We start from the raw sequence: 16,216 nt of genomic DNA, 5'->3' as shown, positions 1-16,216 counted from the left end.
AGGCCATGGTCAGAGCATACATTTTCATTTAATAAATTTCAGCTTTTAAAGTCAACAAAGACTGACCCACGGCCATGGGTACACTTGAGTCTTGGATAGCATCTAATGCATGCCTTGGGTCCATCGGATTAGTGCAACCTCTCAGTGCCACCCACAGGCATCAACCCAGAGGGCCTGGGCAATGTCAAGCACATCACTTGAAATGTAGCAGTTAACACAATCTCCAATTTGGAATAGAGCTTTTACATATTTCATAGTATTCTCACAAACTGCATCTATGAACAGCAAGCATAAAACTTTACATGAGCTACTGTGTTGCATTCTTCTACAGTATAAACTAAAAATTCTTTTAAAAATTTTGGAGATTTTTGAAATAAAAATTTCTGTGACTCTTCCCTAATCTGACTTCACTAAAAACTAATACTATTCTGGTTTTATTTATGACTTTATGAACCGAGACCTCCATGTATATTTTACTGAATAGAAGGAAATCTAACTGATTGCCTTATGATACTGCAGTGAAAACATGATCAAATATAGCCAGGTGTAAAAAGATTAATGAAATCAAATTCTACAAAAGCAACATGAAAATAAACCCTAAAATGCCTTGTCAATGTAAATGTTTCTTCCAAGTACTCTATTCAAAGTAATAGATGACTCTGAAGGGAATCTATTCTGATAATACAAAGGTAAAACATTTAAATCCCTCTGAATCAAGTAGAAATTTCACCTGTGTAGATTAATGAGCTTATGACAAGTTGATACTCCAGAGTTATTCAGGTATTCTTTTGCTCTGTCTTGGAAATAATAAATTTATTTTACTCAGTCACTGTAAAAGTTACATTTTATAATTGCTTAGCTATATAAATCATCATGGGATAAGATGCGGGCCTAGATGTTGGTAATTAACTCAAATCTGTTCAAATAAAGACTTCACAATGTTCTTTCCAAACATCTGTTTTTTTTTTTTAAAAAAAACAACAACTATACATCCCATATTCTATTGAGAAATTAGCTAATTTACTAAAAATTAAATGACATAAAACCCAAAGTAAACACACAAATGAAAAAATTTAAACATCCATTCAAAGAAGAGAGCTGAGAACAAAAATGCTATCTGCCCTTGTGTAACCAAATTGCATCAGGCAGTCACCTTTTAATTTAAAACTACCTCCTCAACAGACTAGTGCTTGGTGCCTTATCTTCAAAAGAACAACCCACTCGCATCAGCATAAAACCCTTTAAACAATACTTGACCACCTTACATCAAAGCCCTTTCATTTTCCTCAGTCATTACTTTTAATTAGAACTAATAAAGATATGGATTTACATGCTGGCTGAGATTTGCAGCAAATCCCTAGAAAACACCTTGGAGGAATTAATCAACTTGATTTAGTTTTCTTCTCTCTAGAGCTGGCCCACCCCTCTGTTCCATACCTGACAGGTGCTCCTCTGCTGTGGGCAGGTTTCAGCATGACTGTCACAGTATTGTCAGTTTGATTCAGAGGTGTCTCAAGTTCATAAGCTGGCATAGAGGGCGCTGGGGGAAAAGGCATAGGATGGAAGACTCATTATTTCTGGTTGATCTTCTCAGTTTAGTTTCCACTTCCTTTTACAAAGAGCATTAAGAACACAGTGCATTTACTTTACATTGGAGCTATCAACGACCATGAGCAAGCTTCGCATATATTCCCTACACAGAATCACAGGCACAGCTGCTGAAAGCAGCCCATAGTGCCCTCTGTGATCTTGAGTTGAAGTTGGGAGATGGTATGAGGGGGTTTGTGAGGTGTGAGTAATATTCCGTTTCTTGATTTGGATTCTGGCTAAATTAGCATAGTCGGCTTGTGAAAAATCACCAAGCTGTACACTTACAATTGGTACACTTTTCTGTACATATGAGTTCTCAAATGTTTATGCTAAAGGCATATTTAAGAAATAATCATTGGACTTTACAGTTATTCCATCTAAGCCAAGGTTTTTCATGTACCAGAGACCCACTGGGGATTTAAAGAGGACAGTGGGAGTCAGAGAGATTTGCTGGAATTAATTAGTGACTATCTGTGGGCTCTCAGAAAAGCATGACAGTGGAAAACACATAGGAACAGAAGTGAGAAAGGCTTGGGTTTGACTTTTTGCTGTGTTTTGTTTTAACCAGCATAAGAGCTTTTATATATCTCAAAATGGGGAAACTACCCTGTATGTTTATTATCATAATTCAAAGAGAGAACAGAGAGACAGGCAAATATAATCCTACAAATGTTAGTTCTCCTCCAGATATAAATCCTATTTCCAAGGCCAGTTCCCGGCATCTTCCTTCTCTAGACTGTTAAGTCTTATTATGATAGCAACAGAGCTCTTCAGTAATTATGGACAAGACAAATCGTTACACAGAGCTGTGATGTGGGAGGGCATACCATATTTTCACAGCCCACAGGTAGAGACTCCTGATGAGAAAGCTAGAGGTCATTTCTAGCAAATACAGTTTTTAAAATTGTCTTACATATACAAAAAGATTGTTTTATCACGATATGGGTTACTTCTGAGTTCCATTTCTTGAATCATGTCAGCATTAAAATTTATTTCAATTCTCTTAAAAATTAACTCAAATTCATAACATAGAATTACATTTTGTATACAAGAGTGGTTCCCTCTCATAGGTCCATGAAAATTTGAACCTGTAAACTGTAACTGTTTTAAAACTATAAAAATCAAATACTTATTCTTGATGAGCCATATAGGCTAATGAAAATGTCAGGTTTCTTGATTTTCAATAAAATTGTTTGAACTTGGCATGCTGAAAGTGGTCAAAACCATTGATTACAAGCTGCCATGACTGTAAGTTTCCTGAGGTCTCCTCAGCCATGCTGAACCGTGAGTAAATCAAACCTCTTTCCTTTATAAGTTACTCAGTCTCGGGTATGCCTTTATTAGCAGTGTGAGAACGGACTAATATAACCATATTGATAAGAATTCTTATCTAATAAAAACAGAAAAAGTGAATTATTTTATTCAAAAAATACACTCTTTATGACAATAATCTTCGTAGAGTAACTTACATGGGAAAAATTTCTTAAAACATGCTTCGAGGTATATATATTGGCACTTATTTCATCTTTAAATCCCCATGATAAATTCATACACTAGATAATATTATCTTAATTTGTATGTAGGGGTAAATTTATTTGATTAAAATCAGAGAGGAAGTGCCTGGCAAAATCATAACTAGAACCTAGATTTTTTAATTCCAAGTCCGGTGGTTTTTCTTCTACCAACCCATTTTCTTCAACCTGTGTCAGTTTTCAAATCTCTAATTATTCTAACTTCCCAAAGACTTATTTTCTCTTTCCCAATTCTCCATACTGTTTCTATAACCTAATTCTATACACAGAGTATCAAGTGTATTAAATTTCAAGTCGTTTGTGCTCATAAAATCTTATATAATGAAAAATTATCCCTTAAGTTATAACTGCTTAAAAAGAAAATTCTAAACCCTCCCTCAAAACCTAGCCAAACACTTACAATACTCTAGTTGTGAACATTCCTTTCCTTCAACTCCAAACAATAACTTTTATTAATACAAAACAAGGAAAGAGAGACAAAAGATGTAAAGGTCAGGCTAAATATTATTGAACTAACCATGGCTGATAACAAGAGTTAGCTCGTTTCCCTACTTCCACCCCACCTGATTCACTCCAAACAAAACAGTTAAAGCCAAAACTCAACACTTCCACACTCATACCCAAAGGGGAAAAAAAAGGAAAAAAAAATTCATGCAATTTTTTTTAATTGCTGTTGTATATCCCATACCAGATGGCAGCTTAATTTCCTCTAGTCTGAAGTACAAAGACATTTTCTGCACAGTTGAACATGCCTAGAAATATTTCTCAAATTAGGTCTTTTGTTAGATGACATAATTAAGTCTCTAAAAGCAAAAAGCTGGAGGTCCTCAGTGCCTGGTACCATCATGTATTTGCCTCTCTCTTCAGGACAGAATCTATTTATGGTAGAGGTCCCAAGGAGGCTGTTCCTTTGGAAGCAGACTCTATATGACTGTCTTTCTGCTGAGCTCCTGATGGTTCATGGTTCATTACAGAGATTTTTCCAACATCACTGCTCTGACAACTTTGGATTGAGAAGGGGATGAGAGTGTCTCAACAGAACCTTCTGCCTCATGCCCAAGTCCTCCAAGGCGCCCTGCTAAAACAATAGCCACTTCCTAACACATGAGATCTCAAGCTCCCAAATGAGAAATATTTGTAGTACCTCATTTAATGCCATGAGTCTGAGCTTCAGGCATTCAATGGTATTCCTTTGGATACAATGTTAGTGTGGGCCAGCTTGGCATACTTGACAATGGGAAAGAAAAAGGACAAAAATGTTACTTCTGATAAAAGACACAACTCACGAATGTAGAGTACCTGATATTTTCGTGGTGAACTGGTTTGTTGCTGGAGGCCCAAAACCCTTAGCTGTGCTAGCCCGGATGGTAAAGGAGTATGTGGTCCCTGGATACAGTCCAAAAAACAGAAAATGGGTTTCGTTTCCCAGCTTTGAAACTCTTCCACTCTGATTGGATAAATCTATTTCTGGGTCAAAGGAACTGACTGCTTTGTAGGTGATCTGCAAAAGAATGAGAAAGTGATAAAATATTTGGAGCAGATGGACTCAGATTGCATCTTTATCCAATAAACCCTTCTGATGTATGCACTGTCAGACACTTCATGATAAGCTCCTACTCAGACTCTTGAAATCCTGAATCCAGTGAAGGGATGAAGGAACTCCGCCAAAGCTGTTGAGTTATTACTTTTATAGACAGGGGAACTTAAGCCAGTAGATTAGAACATACAGGATGAGCGCAGGGTTAAGCTAATGCTTTGAAGTTGTTTGCTTTCAAAATGTCATTTTGTAAAACTACATTACGATTGGTTTCGAACAAAATAAGAAAATATACAACTAGCTCAAACAGATAAGATACTGACAAGGATAAGGCCTCATCTTTAATCTAGTGGCCATAATTTGATTTAGGATTATTATCTATTGGGAACAAGGGCACTGAAGTGTTTTCATCAATGCAGGCAAGGACATCTGCTCCAATGGCTGGAATCCTAGACAGATTCCGGTCACTCCTGATGCTACGCATAGAGTGATCATTATGGGCCATATTCATTTCTTTCCTTTAGAGCAACGTCTTCCAACAGAACTTTCTGAAATGATGGAAATGCAGCCACTAGCCACATCTGGCTACTGAGCATTTGAAATGTGGTCAGTGACACGGAGGAATTGAAAATTTTAGTTAAAATTTGAATTTAAATTGCCATGTGTGATTAGTAGCTGCCATATGAGACAGTGCAGTTCTAGAAGTTTTCATGATATTAGCTACATAACAGATATTCAAAGTATGTTGGATAAGTCCGAAGTGTTTGAAAATAAATATAACATAGGTGCCTTTAAATCTTGCTCTTTCAAATGATATTTTAAAGAATTTCACTGTGAGTAGTTCATCATCTACTCAAGAACATGCACTTTAGTGGTGATTACTAACTTCTACTGGTTGTAATGACATAATTTTAAAATGTGGCATATTCTAAAGTTTTAAATTGCAAAACTGAGCACTTTTCTTGCTTTTAAATAGGTAAACTTACTTGTAATTTATGTGCATGAACACTAAAACTGTTATTATACGAAGTGATAATTGACATTCTTTTTTCTTATATTTATACCATGTCATTACAATTAAGAAGATCTCTCTGAAAGAATATTTAGATTGAATCAACTAAGCTTTAGCAAGAAAACTGTTTGCTGTATATATTAATCACTGCAGTGCATGACACTATTGGAGTCACGCACAGTATCTGTTATTAACCCTCTAACAAACTTCCTCGACAAGGTTAAGGAGGTCAAGAAGAGATAAGGCCAAATCTGCCCCCAGTAGCTAAGTGAGGGATGTCAGCGACGTATCTGCTGTGTGATTACTTGGTCCTCCACTTGGACACCTCCAGGGAATAAGGCAGTTTGGAGGAGACGGATCTAAACCTCTATCATGGCTGCATAATTGCTTCCCAATGTTTCCCACTAATTCACCCGTACATTTAAAACATATTCATTGAGCCCCTCTCATGTGTCAAGCACTGTCTTTTGAGCTGGGGTCTTGCATGGTGCCTCAGGAATTGTACCTTCCCTGAAGGAGGTATCAGTCTGGTAGGGGAAGGGGAGAAGCGATCCAACAATTACGACAGAGTATAATTAAAATGAGGACTGACGCTGCCTACTGAGGCTAGCTTAGTGTTCTCGTTCATTTTATTGCCTGTCTATAAACCTTAATGAAACATAAATGCATATGAGAGAAAGCCCAAACTCCTTAGTTTTGTGTTTCAGACCTGCTCCCCCTTCTCCAAACCTAATTCTGAATCTGTGATACTACACAATTATATTCCCTTCTGTTCTGGTCACAGGATAAAGACTGCCCTGCAAACACTAATGGGGCTTTTCTGACATTGCTTCTGCCCGTAAACTTTCACTTGCCTGGAACATGAGACAGTTAGCTCTGTTTCCATGTTCTCTACCTACTCAGATTCATTTACTCTATTCAAACATTGATTGAACACTGACGCTCTGCAAGCACCATGGCCAGCAGGTAAACACACGCCCTATTTCAGATAACGGAGAATCTGGACAGGGTGGGATGGAGCCGGGGAGACATACAGTAAGTAAATGAATACTTTCAAAACACCAAGTTCCATGGAAGAAACGAACAAGGTGCTAAAATAAGGAGAATTGTCGGGCGAGAGAGGTTATTACACAGCCGCTTAGAGTGGCTGGGGAAGGGCCCACTGAGATGTCAGTTAAGCTGAAGAGACTTGAACTTAGGGAAGGAGTCAGTCATGCTGAGAGTTTGGGAAAGAACAGCACGAACTAAGGCAGTGAAGCAGGAGTGAGTGGGCACAGTATATGAACAGAAAGGAGGTCGTTGGGGTTCCTTGGGGGCTGGAGAAGCAGGCAGGACCATACTGTATAGTGCTTTGCACCCTAAGATAAGAAGTTTGGACACATACAACAGGAAGCCCTTGAACATGTTTAGGCATGAAAATAAAATGATCTAATTTCCCTTTAAAGAGTTCACTTTGACTGTGGGTGGAAGGTTGATTTCATTGGGGGGTCACAGTTGAGGTAGTGGGGAAGGCACTAGGAAGTGCAGCAGAGTCCAGGGCCTAGAGCTATAGCACGAGAGAGAGAATACAGGCGCTTGGAATAAGGTGGGGCTGGTACAGGCAGCAAGAGATGAAAAGAACTGGCATCTTTTAGAGACAAAATGGACAGAACTCAGTGAAGGACTGGATATAAGAAAAAGAGGGTGGAATAAAGGATAGGTTCCATGTTTTGGGCTTGATCAGAAGATGTACCGAAAAGAATGGAACATATCGGGAGAAATTTACAGACACAGGTGGACATGTTAAGTTGGAAATGCCCACGGCAGTCAGGTGGACACACATGTATGACATGAAGCTGAGATTCGAGAGGACTGGGCTGGAGTAAAGACTGGGGGTGATGAGCATTGAGACGATATTCAATTCTGGAATGGAGACGGTCACTAGCGAAGGAAGTTTAGAAAAAAAAGAAGGGAGCCTGGTACCACACCCTAATGAATGTAGGTATTTGATACAGGATAGAGGAGAAGCCAACAGAAAAGTCAGAAATGCAGGAAGAGAGCAAAAGGAGAGAAAGTTGTCACAGAAACCAAATGAAAAACAGCAGAGAGAGAAAGGGAGAGAGGGAGTGAGGGTGACAAGGAGGGAAGGAGAGAGGGAGGGTTGGTTTCCAGAGATGAGACTGGGACAAAAAAAGTACCCGTCCATGCCCAGTCCAGAGTTCCCATTCTGTGTATCTGTAAAGCCTTCCTAAACCTGGCCTAACAATCCCTAGATCCACTGAATGCCTGTGTTGTGACTGTTCATACAATTCACCGGGCAATGAATCGTGGAGTACTGTGAAATCTCTTCTTTGATCTTCAATCATGATTTAAATCCGCCAGAGGAATTGGAACATTTCATGTAATTGTATCTTCCTTCTGAGGAGTGGCTGATGTCTTATTCTTTTCCCGATCCCATTGTGATCAGTAAATATTTGGCACTCAGTATCTATGTTCCTACAACTCCTCCTGGGGACAGCAGGTGTGTGCATACGCTCATGTAAACACTCAGACAAGTGGGATCTTTGCTCCACCCACAAAGACTATCAAGTCAATGCTTTACTAAGGGACTTGCTTGCTGTTCCAGCAGGGCCGATGGGCTTGGACTTGCCGAAAGCCTTGTGGTTGCAAAATAACACTGAGGTTCTTAGCTGGCTTCCAGTCATAACCTTTTGACAATTTGGTAAAAATTAGACACCTTCTCTTATCTACCTCTAAAAAACACATGTATACACTAATTCACACACTCCTAAAAATTACAGATCCTCTCCCTCACCCCTAACAAACAAATATGTTGGGCATGTACACGTCCGCAAAATGTCACAAAGGTGATGGGTTTCCCCATCTCAGACCCATCCACAGAGCCTTGGAGTCTGAATATCAGAATGAGGAAAGCTCCTCGGCAGCAGGGGCACTCTAACTCTGCAACCCCACTGCTTGCCAGAGAGCGGATGGCAGACATTCGCCCACCTCAGCAGCTGCTCTAAACAGCACCAAAATATACCCCCATGCTCAAACTCAAATGTCCACATGGCTTCAGCATTTACCTCTTCACTTGTTCATTCAATACACGGTTATTAAGTGCCTGTTAAGTACTTCAGTACAGCAGGAAGCTACAAGAAGGAAGTCTGGAAGCTACTTGTACTCTGTCCCTGGCTGAAGGTCCAGGAAACTGTAATGAAGCCTCTGTAAATAATGCTACCGCTGCAGTGTTGGATGTAAGTAATTTTATGGGATGTGCCAGGTCAAAAGCAAACTGAGATCTCAGCATCATGTGTGAGGGTTAGATTTGGGTGAGATGGAGTAAACTGTTGCTTCTATTGGATGATTTCTGATTTGCAGGTAAGTGCCTGAAATCTTCCAAAATTGTCTTCCCCTTCTGTACTTAAAGCCTCAAATTCTAAACTGAGAGATTAATGGGAAACCAAAATAGAATAACATGCAATCTTTGACTTGCATGTTATAGGAGAGGGGAATCAAAATCTCCTAGTGTGAGTTGATGGTAATTTCAGCCAGCATAAAACCCCATCCTCTAATTGAGGTTTAAGCAATTATTCTGAGAAAACAAAGGAATGAATAATTAAATCTGATTTCAGGGGAGCAAAGGACCTAGGATACTTCAAGGAAGAGTACAGTACTTGAATAAAATACTGAAAGATAAGCAGAGCTGCTATAGGATGAGAGTGATGGGATGGCACAGGCAGAATGAATCTAAGCAAAAGCAGGGTGTGCGATGGCTCAGAAGGCTCTTGGAGAAAAAACAATTTCATATACATGGCTCATCGAGTTCCAGAAGAAAAACAGTGGGAGATGGCGTTATAAATAAAGATTTGGGTTAGATCACAGAAGCCCTTGAGTATTGAAAACAAACTTCTTAACATGGCCCCTAAATTCTCATTCCCTCTACATAACCACCTATCTCAGCTGATGGTGACTAACAGTCCACTTATCCAGGCTCAGGATATTAACGTGTCTTCAACTCTAGACTCCTGAATGTCCCAATCAACTGGCAAATCTAGACCATTCTACTTGATTAAAGTGCCCAACCAAAACTGCACTTGATACTCTAGTCACACACTCACGTATTGAGTCCCTAAGTTTAGAACTCATTTCATTCTTTTTACAGTTGGTTGCTGATGGGGCAGTTACTTCAATAGAAAAGGAACAGTACCTTTTCTACTTCTGTCTTTTTCCAATATCTTAGACATACTACAGCTTTTAAAAAATCCATGTATTAGTCTCATGACCAGGTGTCTGGTATTTACTCACTAGAGATACATAAAGTTAGTAGGGTACAACGAAAATACTTGGACAAATATCCTTATACATTGGGGAGTATTACTAATAAACTTCTAGAAATAGGTTTGACATGTTATGTTTAAATTTTGATAGATTCTCCCTAATTGCCTACCAAAAAAAGACTGCAAAATGTATGTTCCCATCAACAGACTATGCATGTACACATTTCTCCACATCACTGATTAACACTTGATATTATAGAAATCTAAACTTCTGTAGCACTTGTAATATTCCATTTCTTAATCATTATGAAGGTTGGGTAGGTACTTTACCATATGCTTACATGCTGGGTGAATTTTTTTTTGAAGTGTCTTTGTCCATTTTCTTTCCTAATACAGTATTTGTTTTTTTTCTTATTACTACATAGAGCTCTCTGTATATTACAGCCACCAGCCTGTTGACTGCTGTAAGTGCTGAAAATAATCTCTCCGAGTCTTCTCTTTGCAGTCAGACCTCCTTCATGGTATCTTTCATCATTCAGAAGTTTAAAATTTTATATAACCAAATCTGTCGATCTTCATTTTTAATGACTGCTGCATTTTATATCAAGCTTAGAAAAATACACAATAAAAATGTCTTCCTACCTTTTTCTTCGAGGGTTCTTCTAAACATTTGTGTTTAGATCATGAACCTGGTATTTATTTTTGTACGGTGTGAGGTGGGAGTCTCATATGGCATTTTATTCTTGTAATAAAATGCTGGATTTGATAACATTTATTAAATTGCATCCATTTTATATTCATTAATGAATTTGCACTACAGTTTCTACCTTGTAAAATTTTAGAAGGACATGTATCTAGCTGTTAATACTAGTCACATTTGAAAAGTAAAATTGGGAAGCAAGGATGTTTTATTTCGAAAACTTCTGCACTTAAAAGTATTCTTTCAGAGGGCAGTATTAAATTGACAACTTGACAAAATAAGAGATTTTGACAGCTATTGAGTAACGGGGTAATGATCAGACCCAGGTTGTAGGAAGATGACTGATAAAATTAAATGACTGAGGTGGAGGGGTAAGGTATGAGAAGGACTTGAGTCAGAATGAAGACAAGGAGGTCAGAGAGGCAAGGCTAGTGCTGGAAGGCTGAGAATGGAGTTAGAGGAGTGTAAAGGAGAAGGCAAGGAAGAAAACCAGAAGAATGAAGTAAGGCTGTGAACTGCTGTAACTCCTGGAAAAAAACAATGCTGTCAGCCGTTTTTTATCATTAATGCTTTTGTGTATCTTTCATAATAAGCAAAGAGAGAACTGAGAATAACCTAAAGCTACAGCATATCCATTTCCAACACTGATATGGTCTGGATGTTTGTCCCCTTCAAATTTCATGTTGAAATGAGATTCCCCATGTTGGAGGTGTTTGGGTCATGGGGGCAGATCCTTCATGAAAGGCTTCAGGCCACCCTCTTGGTGATGAGTGAATTCTTGCTCTGAGTTCACAGGAGAGGGTGGCACCCCCCACTTTTCTCTTACTCCTGCTCTCGCCATGTGACGTGCCTGCACCCCTTTAGCCTCCGCCATAATTGTAAGGTTCCTGAGACCCTTGCCCGGAGCGGATGCAGGTGCCATGCTTCTATGGTCTGCAGAAGCATGAGCCAAGTAAACCCCTTTTCTTTATAAGTTACCAAGCCTCTGGCATTTCTTTACAGCCAAGCAAGAACGGCCTAATACAAACATCAACGATATTCCATCTGTGCTTTCTTCTTTCCTTCAAAAATTATCCTGTGCCCTGCCTTCCTTCAACAAACACCTGTGTCATTGGTTACTAAACTTTTTTCCAACCATGGCAATTTATCTCACCTTCTGGTTTTCACCAGTATTCAAATGTGATTCCATGACAGAATACACTGTTGCCATGGTCCCTGCTTCTTCTGGGGCAAAGGTTTGATTTTCTTAGCATAATTTTGTCTCAGAAGTCTGTGATTCTCCAGAGAGGGACTGAGTCCGGTTCAACATGTATCTTCAGCTCCGGGAGGAAGCTGTGTGTGCCTTTTGTAAACTCTGGCATAGGCTGGGTGAATCACAGCTCACAGGTGCATCTCAGCTCAAGAAGAGCTCCTCCTGAGACTCCACCTAAGACCTGCCTGGAGGGAGCTGGGGACTCCCTTCCTTCCTACTTGTAGGAAACATGGGAAAGGGAGAAAGATTTGTTGGGCAGAAAGCTTGTATTTAATCACTTCAGCCTGGATCACATATTTCCCCTTTGGTCCCTAGAAAACTGAACCAATCTGTTCTACTTACACAGACCTGATTTTTAAAACCCTGACTTATGACACATTCATGGATCCCCATTGTAGTAGTATTTAGATCAGTGTTCAGCTGGGCAGTCCTGGCTGCAGAATCAGAGAGATTAATGGGGTTTTCCTTTGAATTATTATTCCCATTGTTTTCATGTTAAAGTGACTTACCACACAGAGATATATCTCTTGTGGGATTAAAAAGAAAGACTCTATTAAATGTTTTCTGTCTGTCTACATAGCAACATGTGGCTTTTAGGACAGATGAACTTATGGCTTGGAAATTAAAGTTGATTTCAAAGATTGTATGTTTCCTAGTTTAAAATCCTGTTACTAGGTAAGAATCCTCAAAACTGAGACCTAGTTTTAGTTTATTTTGGGGGCCAAAAATAAAAACTAAAAGATTTTCATCACTGAGGGAAAAAAAATGAACTTGTTTGATTTGTTTATAACACTTAGCTTTATAAAAGCTGAGCCATGAATTTTGATAATATTCAATTCTTTTACAATGAGGCAACCAATGAACAGCATCAATAACAGTACAAAAATCAACTTTTTTATCTTTCTTCACTTAGCTTTGAATTAATTTTTGTGTGTGTTTCAATACCAATTTTCAAAAATTATAAGGAAACATAAATGTGAGGCCAGTTGGGTCAGGGAAGGGGTTTCTCGGTGATCACTGTCTGACAGCTCATCTTTACAGGCTTTTGTCAGTAGTTCTGAAAGGTATTCAAGCAGAGGTTCCATAGGAGAATTTGCCACGATTTTTAGAAACTTTACAACATACAATTTTGTTGAATTTGCATTCAAATAAATGCTAGCTTAAAAAAACACAGCTGCTTGTTTCTATGACAATAGGCATAGTGAAATGATGCTTGCACAGATGTGATGATGAATGTCACCCTGTTATTGCTGTTATTTTTTTCCTTGAACAATTCATCAAATTCTTCTCTGCTATCTATCAGTCAACCATTTGATATGCCTCAGTAGACAAAACTATGTCACAGAAGTCGAAAGGATGTTTTGGTAATACTAAGAAACCAAAAGACATTATTCTATTGTTAGCCCTGAGACAGTATTTATTGACTTTGCTAATTGGATAATCAGTGTCCTTCTATAATTCAGTAGCAAAATATTTAATAGCTAATCAAGAATAAAATTCCATGTTTGTCTTATAATCAAGGCATGTTTCAAAATACTTATTGTTTTTAATAAAGATAATTCTTAAATGTAATGCTGTGTCTTAACACATAATAACATATAAACTGGAAAGGTCCAACTCATTGTAAAGCTAAATCCTCAAATTATATATAATTCAAAAACTTATTTTTACAATTTTCTTCTATATAACAACCATTATAACTACTGAAAGCATTAAACTTCTTAAAATATATTATGTAACTATGCATTTTTAAATACTAGATAGCCTACATTATCATGAGAATTTCTAATTAAAAATTACTAACAAACATATATACTACCTCATATAAAGTGATTACACCGTATGTTTGAGTTGGTTCTCTCCACTGAAGAAATATCTTCTCTTCAAAGGTACTTCCTTGTATGGATTCAGTGGGAACAGCACCTGGGACTAAAGGAGGGTGGGAGGAAATAAATGTTTAAGTAATAAACAACTAAAAAGTAGATTTTTCTAGACTTGGTAGGTTTTAACCTCCTATTGAGAGAAAAGATTTTAAAACTCCACACATATACTCAAGTTTTCTTTAAAAATCTGGAACCTTAAACCATTTTAGCTACACTGTCCTGATTAAAAGAATAACTTTATCATTTTTTTCTTAAAACCTTTAATCAATTAGACAGAGCTCAGTCCCATCTATTAAATAAACGTTTTTACTCTTCCAAAAGAAACGAGGAAGGATTTGAAGTGATGAGAATTCTCACACACTCCTTGTGGGAGTGTAAACTGGTAGAGACACACTTGGAAAATTATTAATAGTATTTAGTAAAGCTGAAGATGCACAGAACATATGACCAATGGTCCCACATGCAGGTATATTTCCTAGTAAAATTCTTGCATATATGCACCAGCAGACATATACAAAAATGTTCACAAAGCAGTGATTTTTTTAAAATAATAATAAATAAGAAACAAATCAAATGGCTTAATAAGTTATGTTATACAATAAAGTACTGAAAAGACTGAAAGTAAATAACAGTTATATATCACATGGATTCAAGTTATAACCATAACACTGAATGATAAAACCACGCAAAAAAATATATGAGCTACTGTACTAATATATCTATTAAAATACAAAGTAGAAGTTGATATAGATGAAATAACAATATAGTCTTTAAACATTATTTTATTTGTTAATACTATATGTGATTTGGGGGAAATTTGATGCCATTTTTCAAAACTTAAAATACATAACACATTCTTAAAGTTTGCAAAAATCTAACAAAAGTGAAGATGTTATTTGCCAATTTTCTATAAAATAATATTCAATATAATTTAAAAATATTATTTATCCCATTATAATTTTAAATGTAGTGTTTCAGTATGCTTCATGTTATATACAATTTAGTGTACTAGTATATCTATCTTATTTACAAAATAGCTATACTGTTTATAAATATGCATATATTTGGGGGTGCATGATCAAATTTTTTGGTGATGAAGTTAATGACCAATAACTGGGTCGGAGAGAACTCACCTGATTTCAAAACTGACTGCAAAGCTACAGATTCCACAAATACACACACACACACACACACACACACACACACACACACACACACACACACACACACACATATATATGGAATCGAACTGAGAATCCCAGTACTCAAGAAGCCCTTACATTTGCAGTAAATTGATTTTTAGTAAGAGTACCATGAAAATTCAATGAGGATAGAATAATCTTTTCAACCAATGCTACTAGCACAACTGGGTATCCACATGCACAAGAATGAAGTTGGATTTCTATCCCACACCATATATAACAATTAAATTTGAATAGTTTAAAGACTTAACTGTAAGAACTAAAACTATAAAACTCTTAAAGAAAGCACACATATAAATAAATCTTCATGATCTTGGATCGGGCAACAATTTCTTAGGCATGACACCAAAAGCAAAAGCAATGAAAGAAAATCTTGATAAAATGTACATTATCACAATGAAAACCTTTTGGGTATCAAAGGGCACTTTAAGAAAAGACAAGACACAGAATGGGAGAAGGTTTCTGCATATCATATATACGATAAGAGATTTGTATCTAGAATATAAAAGGAGCTATATTAACACCCAGTAATAAGATAACAAATAGTACAATTAGAAATGAGCAAAGGACCTGAATAAACACTTCTCCAAAAAAGACAAACAAATAGTCAATAAGCACAGGAAAAGATACTCAGTATCATTAGCTAGCAAGAAACTGTAAATCAAAACCATAATGAGATATCACCTCATACCCACTAGCATTGCTATAATGAAAAGACAAGTGCTGGCAAGAAGGAAGAGTAATCGGAAACCGCATACCCTGCTGGAGGCAAGGTGAAGTCATGCCACTACTTTGAAAACACTCTGGCAGTGCCTCAATTGGTTAAACACAGGTAGATTTACAACATAACCCAACAATTTCACTCCTAGCTACGTACTCAGGAAAAGTGAAAAAAATGTTAATTCAAAAACTTGTTCATGAATATACATAGCAGTATTAGTCACAATACCCAAAAAGTGAAAACAACCCAAATATTTATCAAATGGTGAACGGACAAACATATCTCAATAAACTTTTTTAAAGGGGGTTGGAAAAAATGTTTTAGATTGTGAGAGGGTATGATTAGTTTTTAAATGACTGCTAAGGCTATCACGGATTGGAAAGCCTGCCTAGAATTTCAAAAGGACTCACAGATAGTACGCCTTTTTTTGAGATGAGGGGCTACTTATATGTAAATGTAGAACATTTACGGTTATTCCAATTAAAGTCAAGTGTTGTTCGGCAGAAAAAAAAAATACTGATTCATATG

General features: G+C 37.3%; 1 protein-coding gene across 10 annotated transcripts in view; it reads right to left on the bottom strand.

Annotated features, from left to right (window-relative positions):
• The window catches only part of LOC105478860 (protein tyrosine phosphatase receptor type M), an 826,332-nt gene that overhangs the window by 317,454 nt on the left and 492,662 nt on the right, over window positions 1-16,216 (bottom strand). For all 10 annotated transcript variants that reach the window (XM_011736570.3, XM_071085869.1, XM_011736565.3 and 7 more), the window contains 3 exons: window positions 13,702-13,811; window positions 4,422-4,623; window positions 1,438-1,540 (listed from right to left, as the gene is read on the bottom strand). In XM_011736570.3, coding sequence (XP_011734872.2) covers window positions 1,438-1,540; window positions 4,422-4,623; window positions 13,702-13,811 — 415 coding nt within the window. The remainder of the gene's footprint in view (window positions 1-1,437; window positions 1,541-4,421; window positions 4,624-13,701; window positions 13,812-16,216) is intronic.

The sequence above is a fragment of the Macaca nemestrina genome, chromosome 19 (genome assembly GCF_043159975.1).
Source record: "Macaca nemestrina isolate mMacNem1 chromosome 19, mMacNem.hap1, whole genome shotgun sequence".
Taxonomy (NCBI): Eukaryota; Metazoa; Chordata; class Mammalia; order Primates; family Cercopithecidae; genus Macaca; species Macaca nemestrina.
This window is presented reverse-complemented; position numbering and strand designations above follow the sequence as displayed.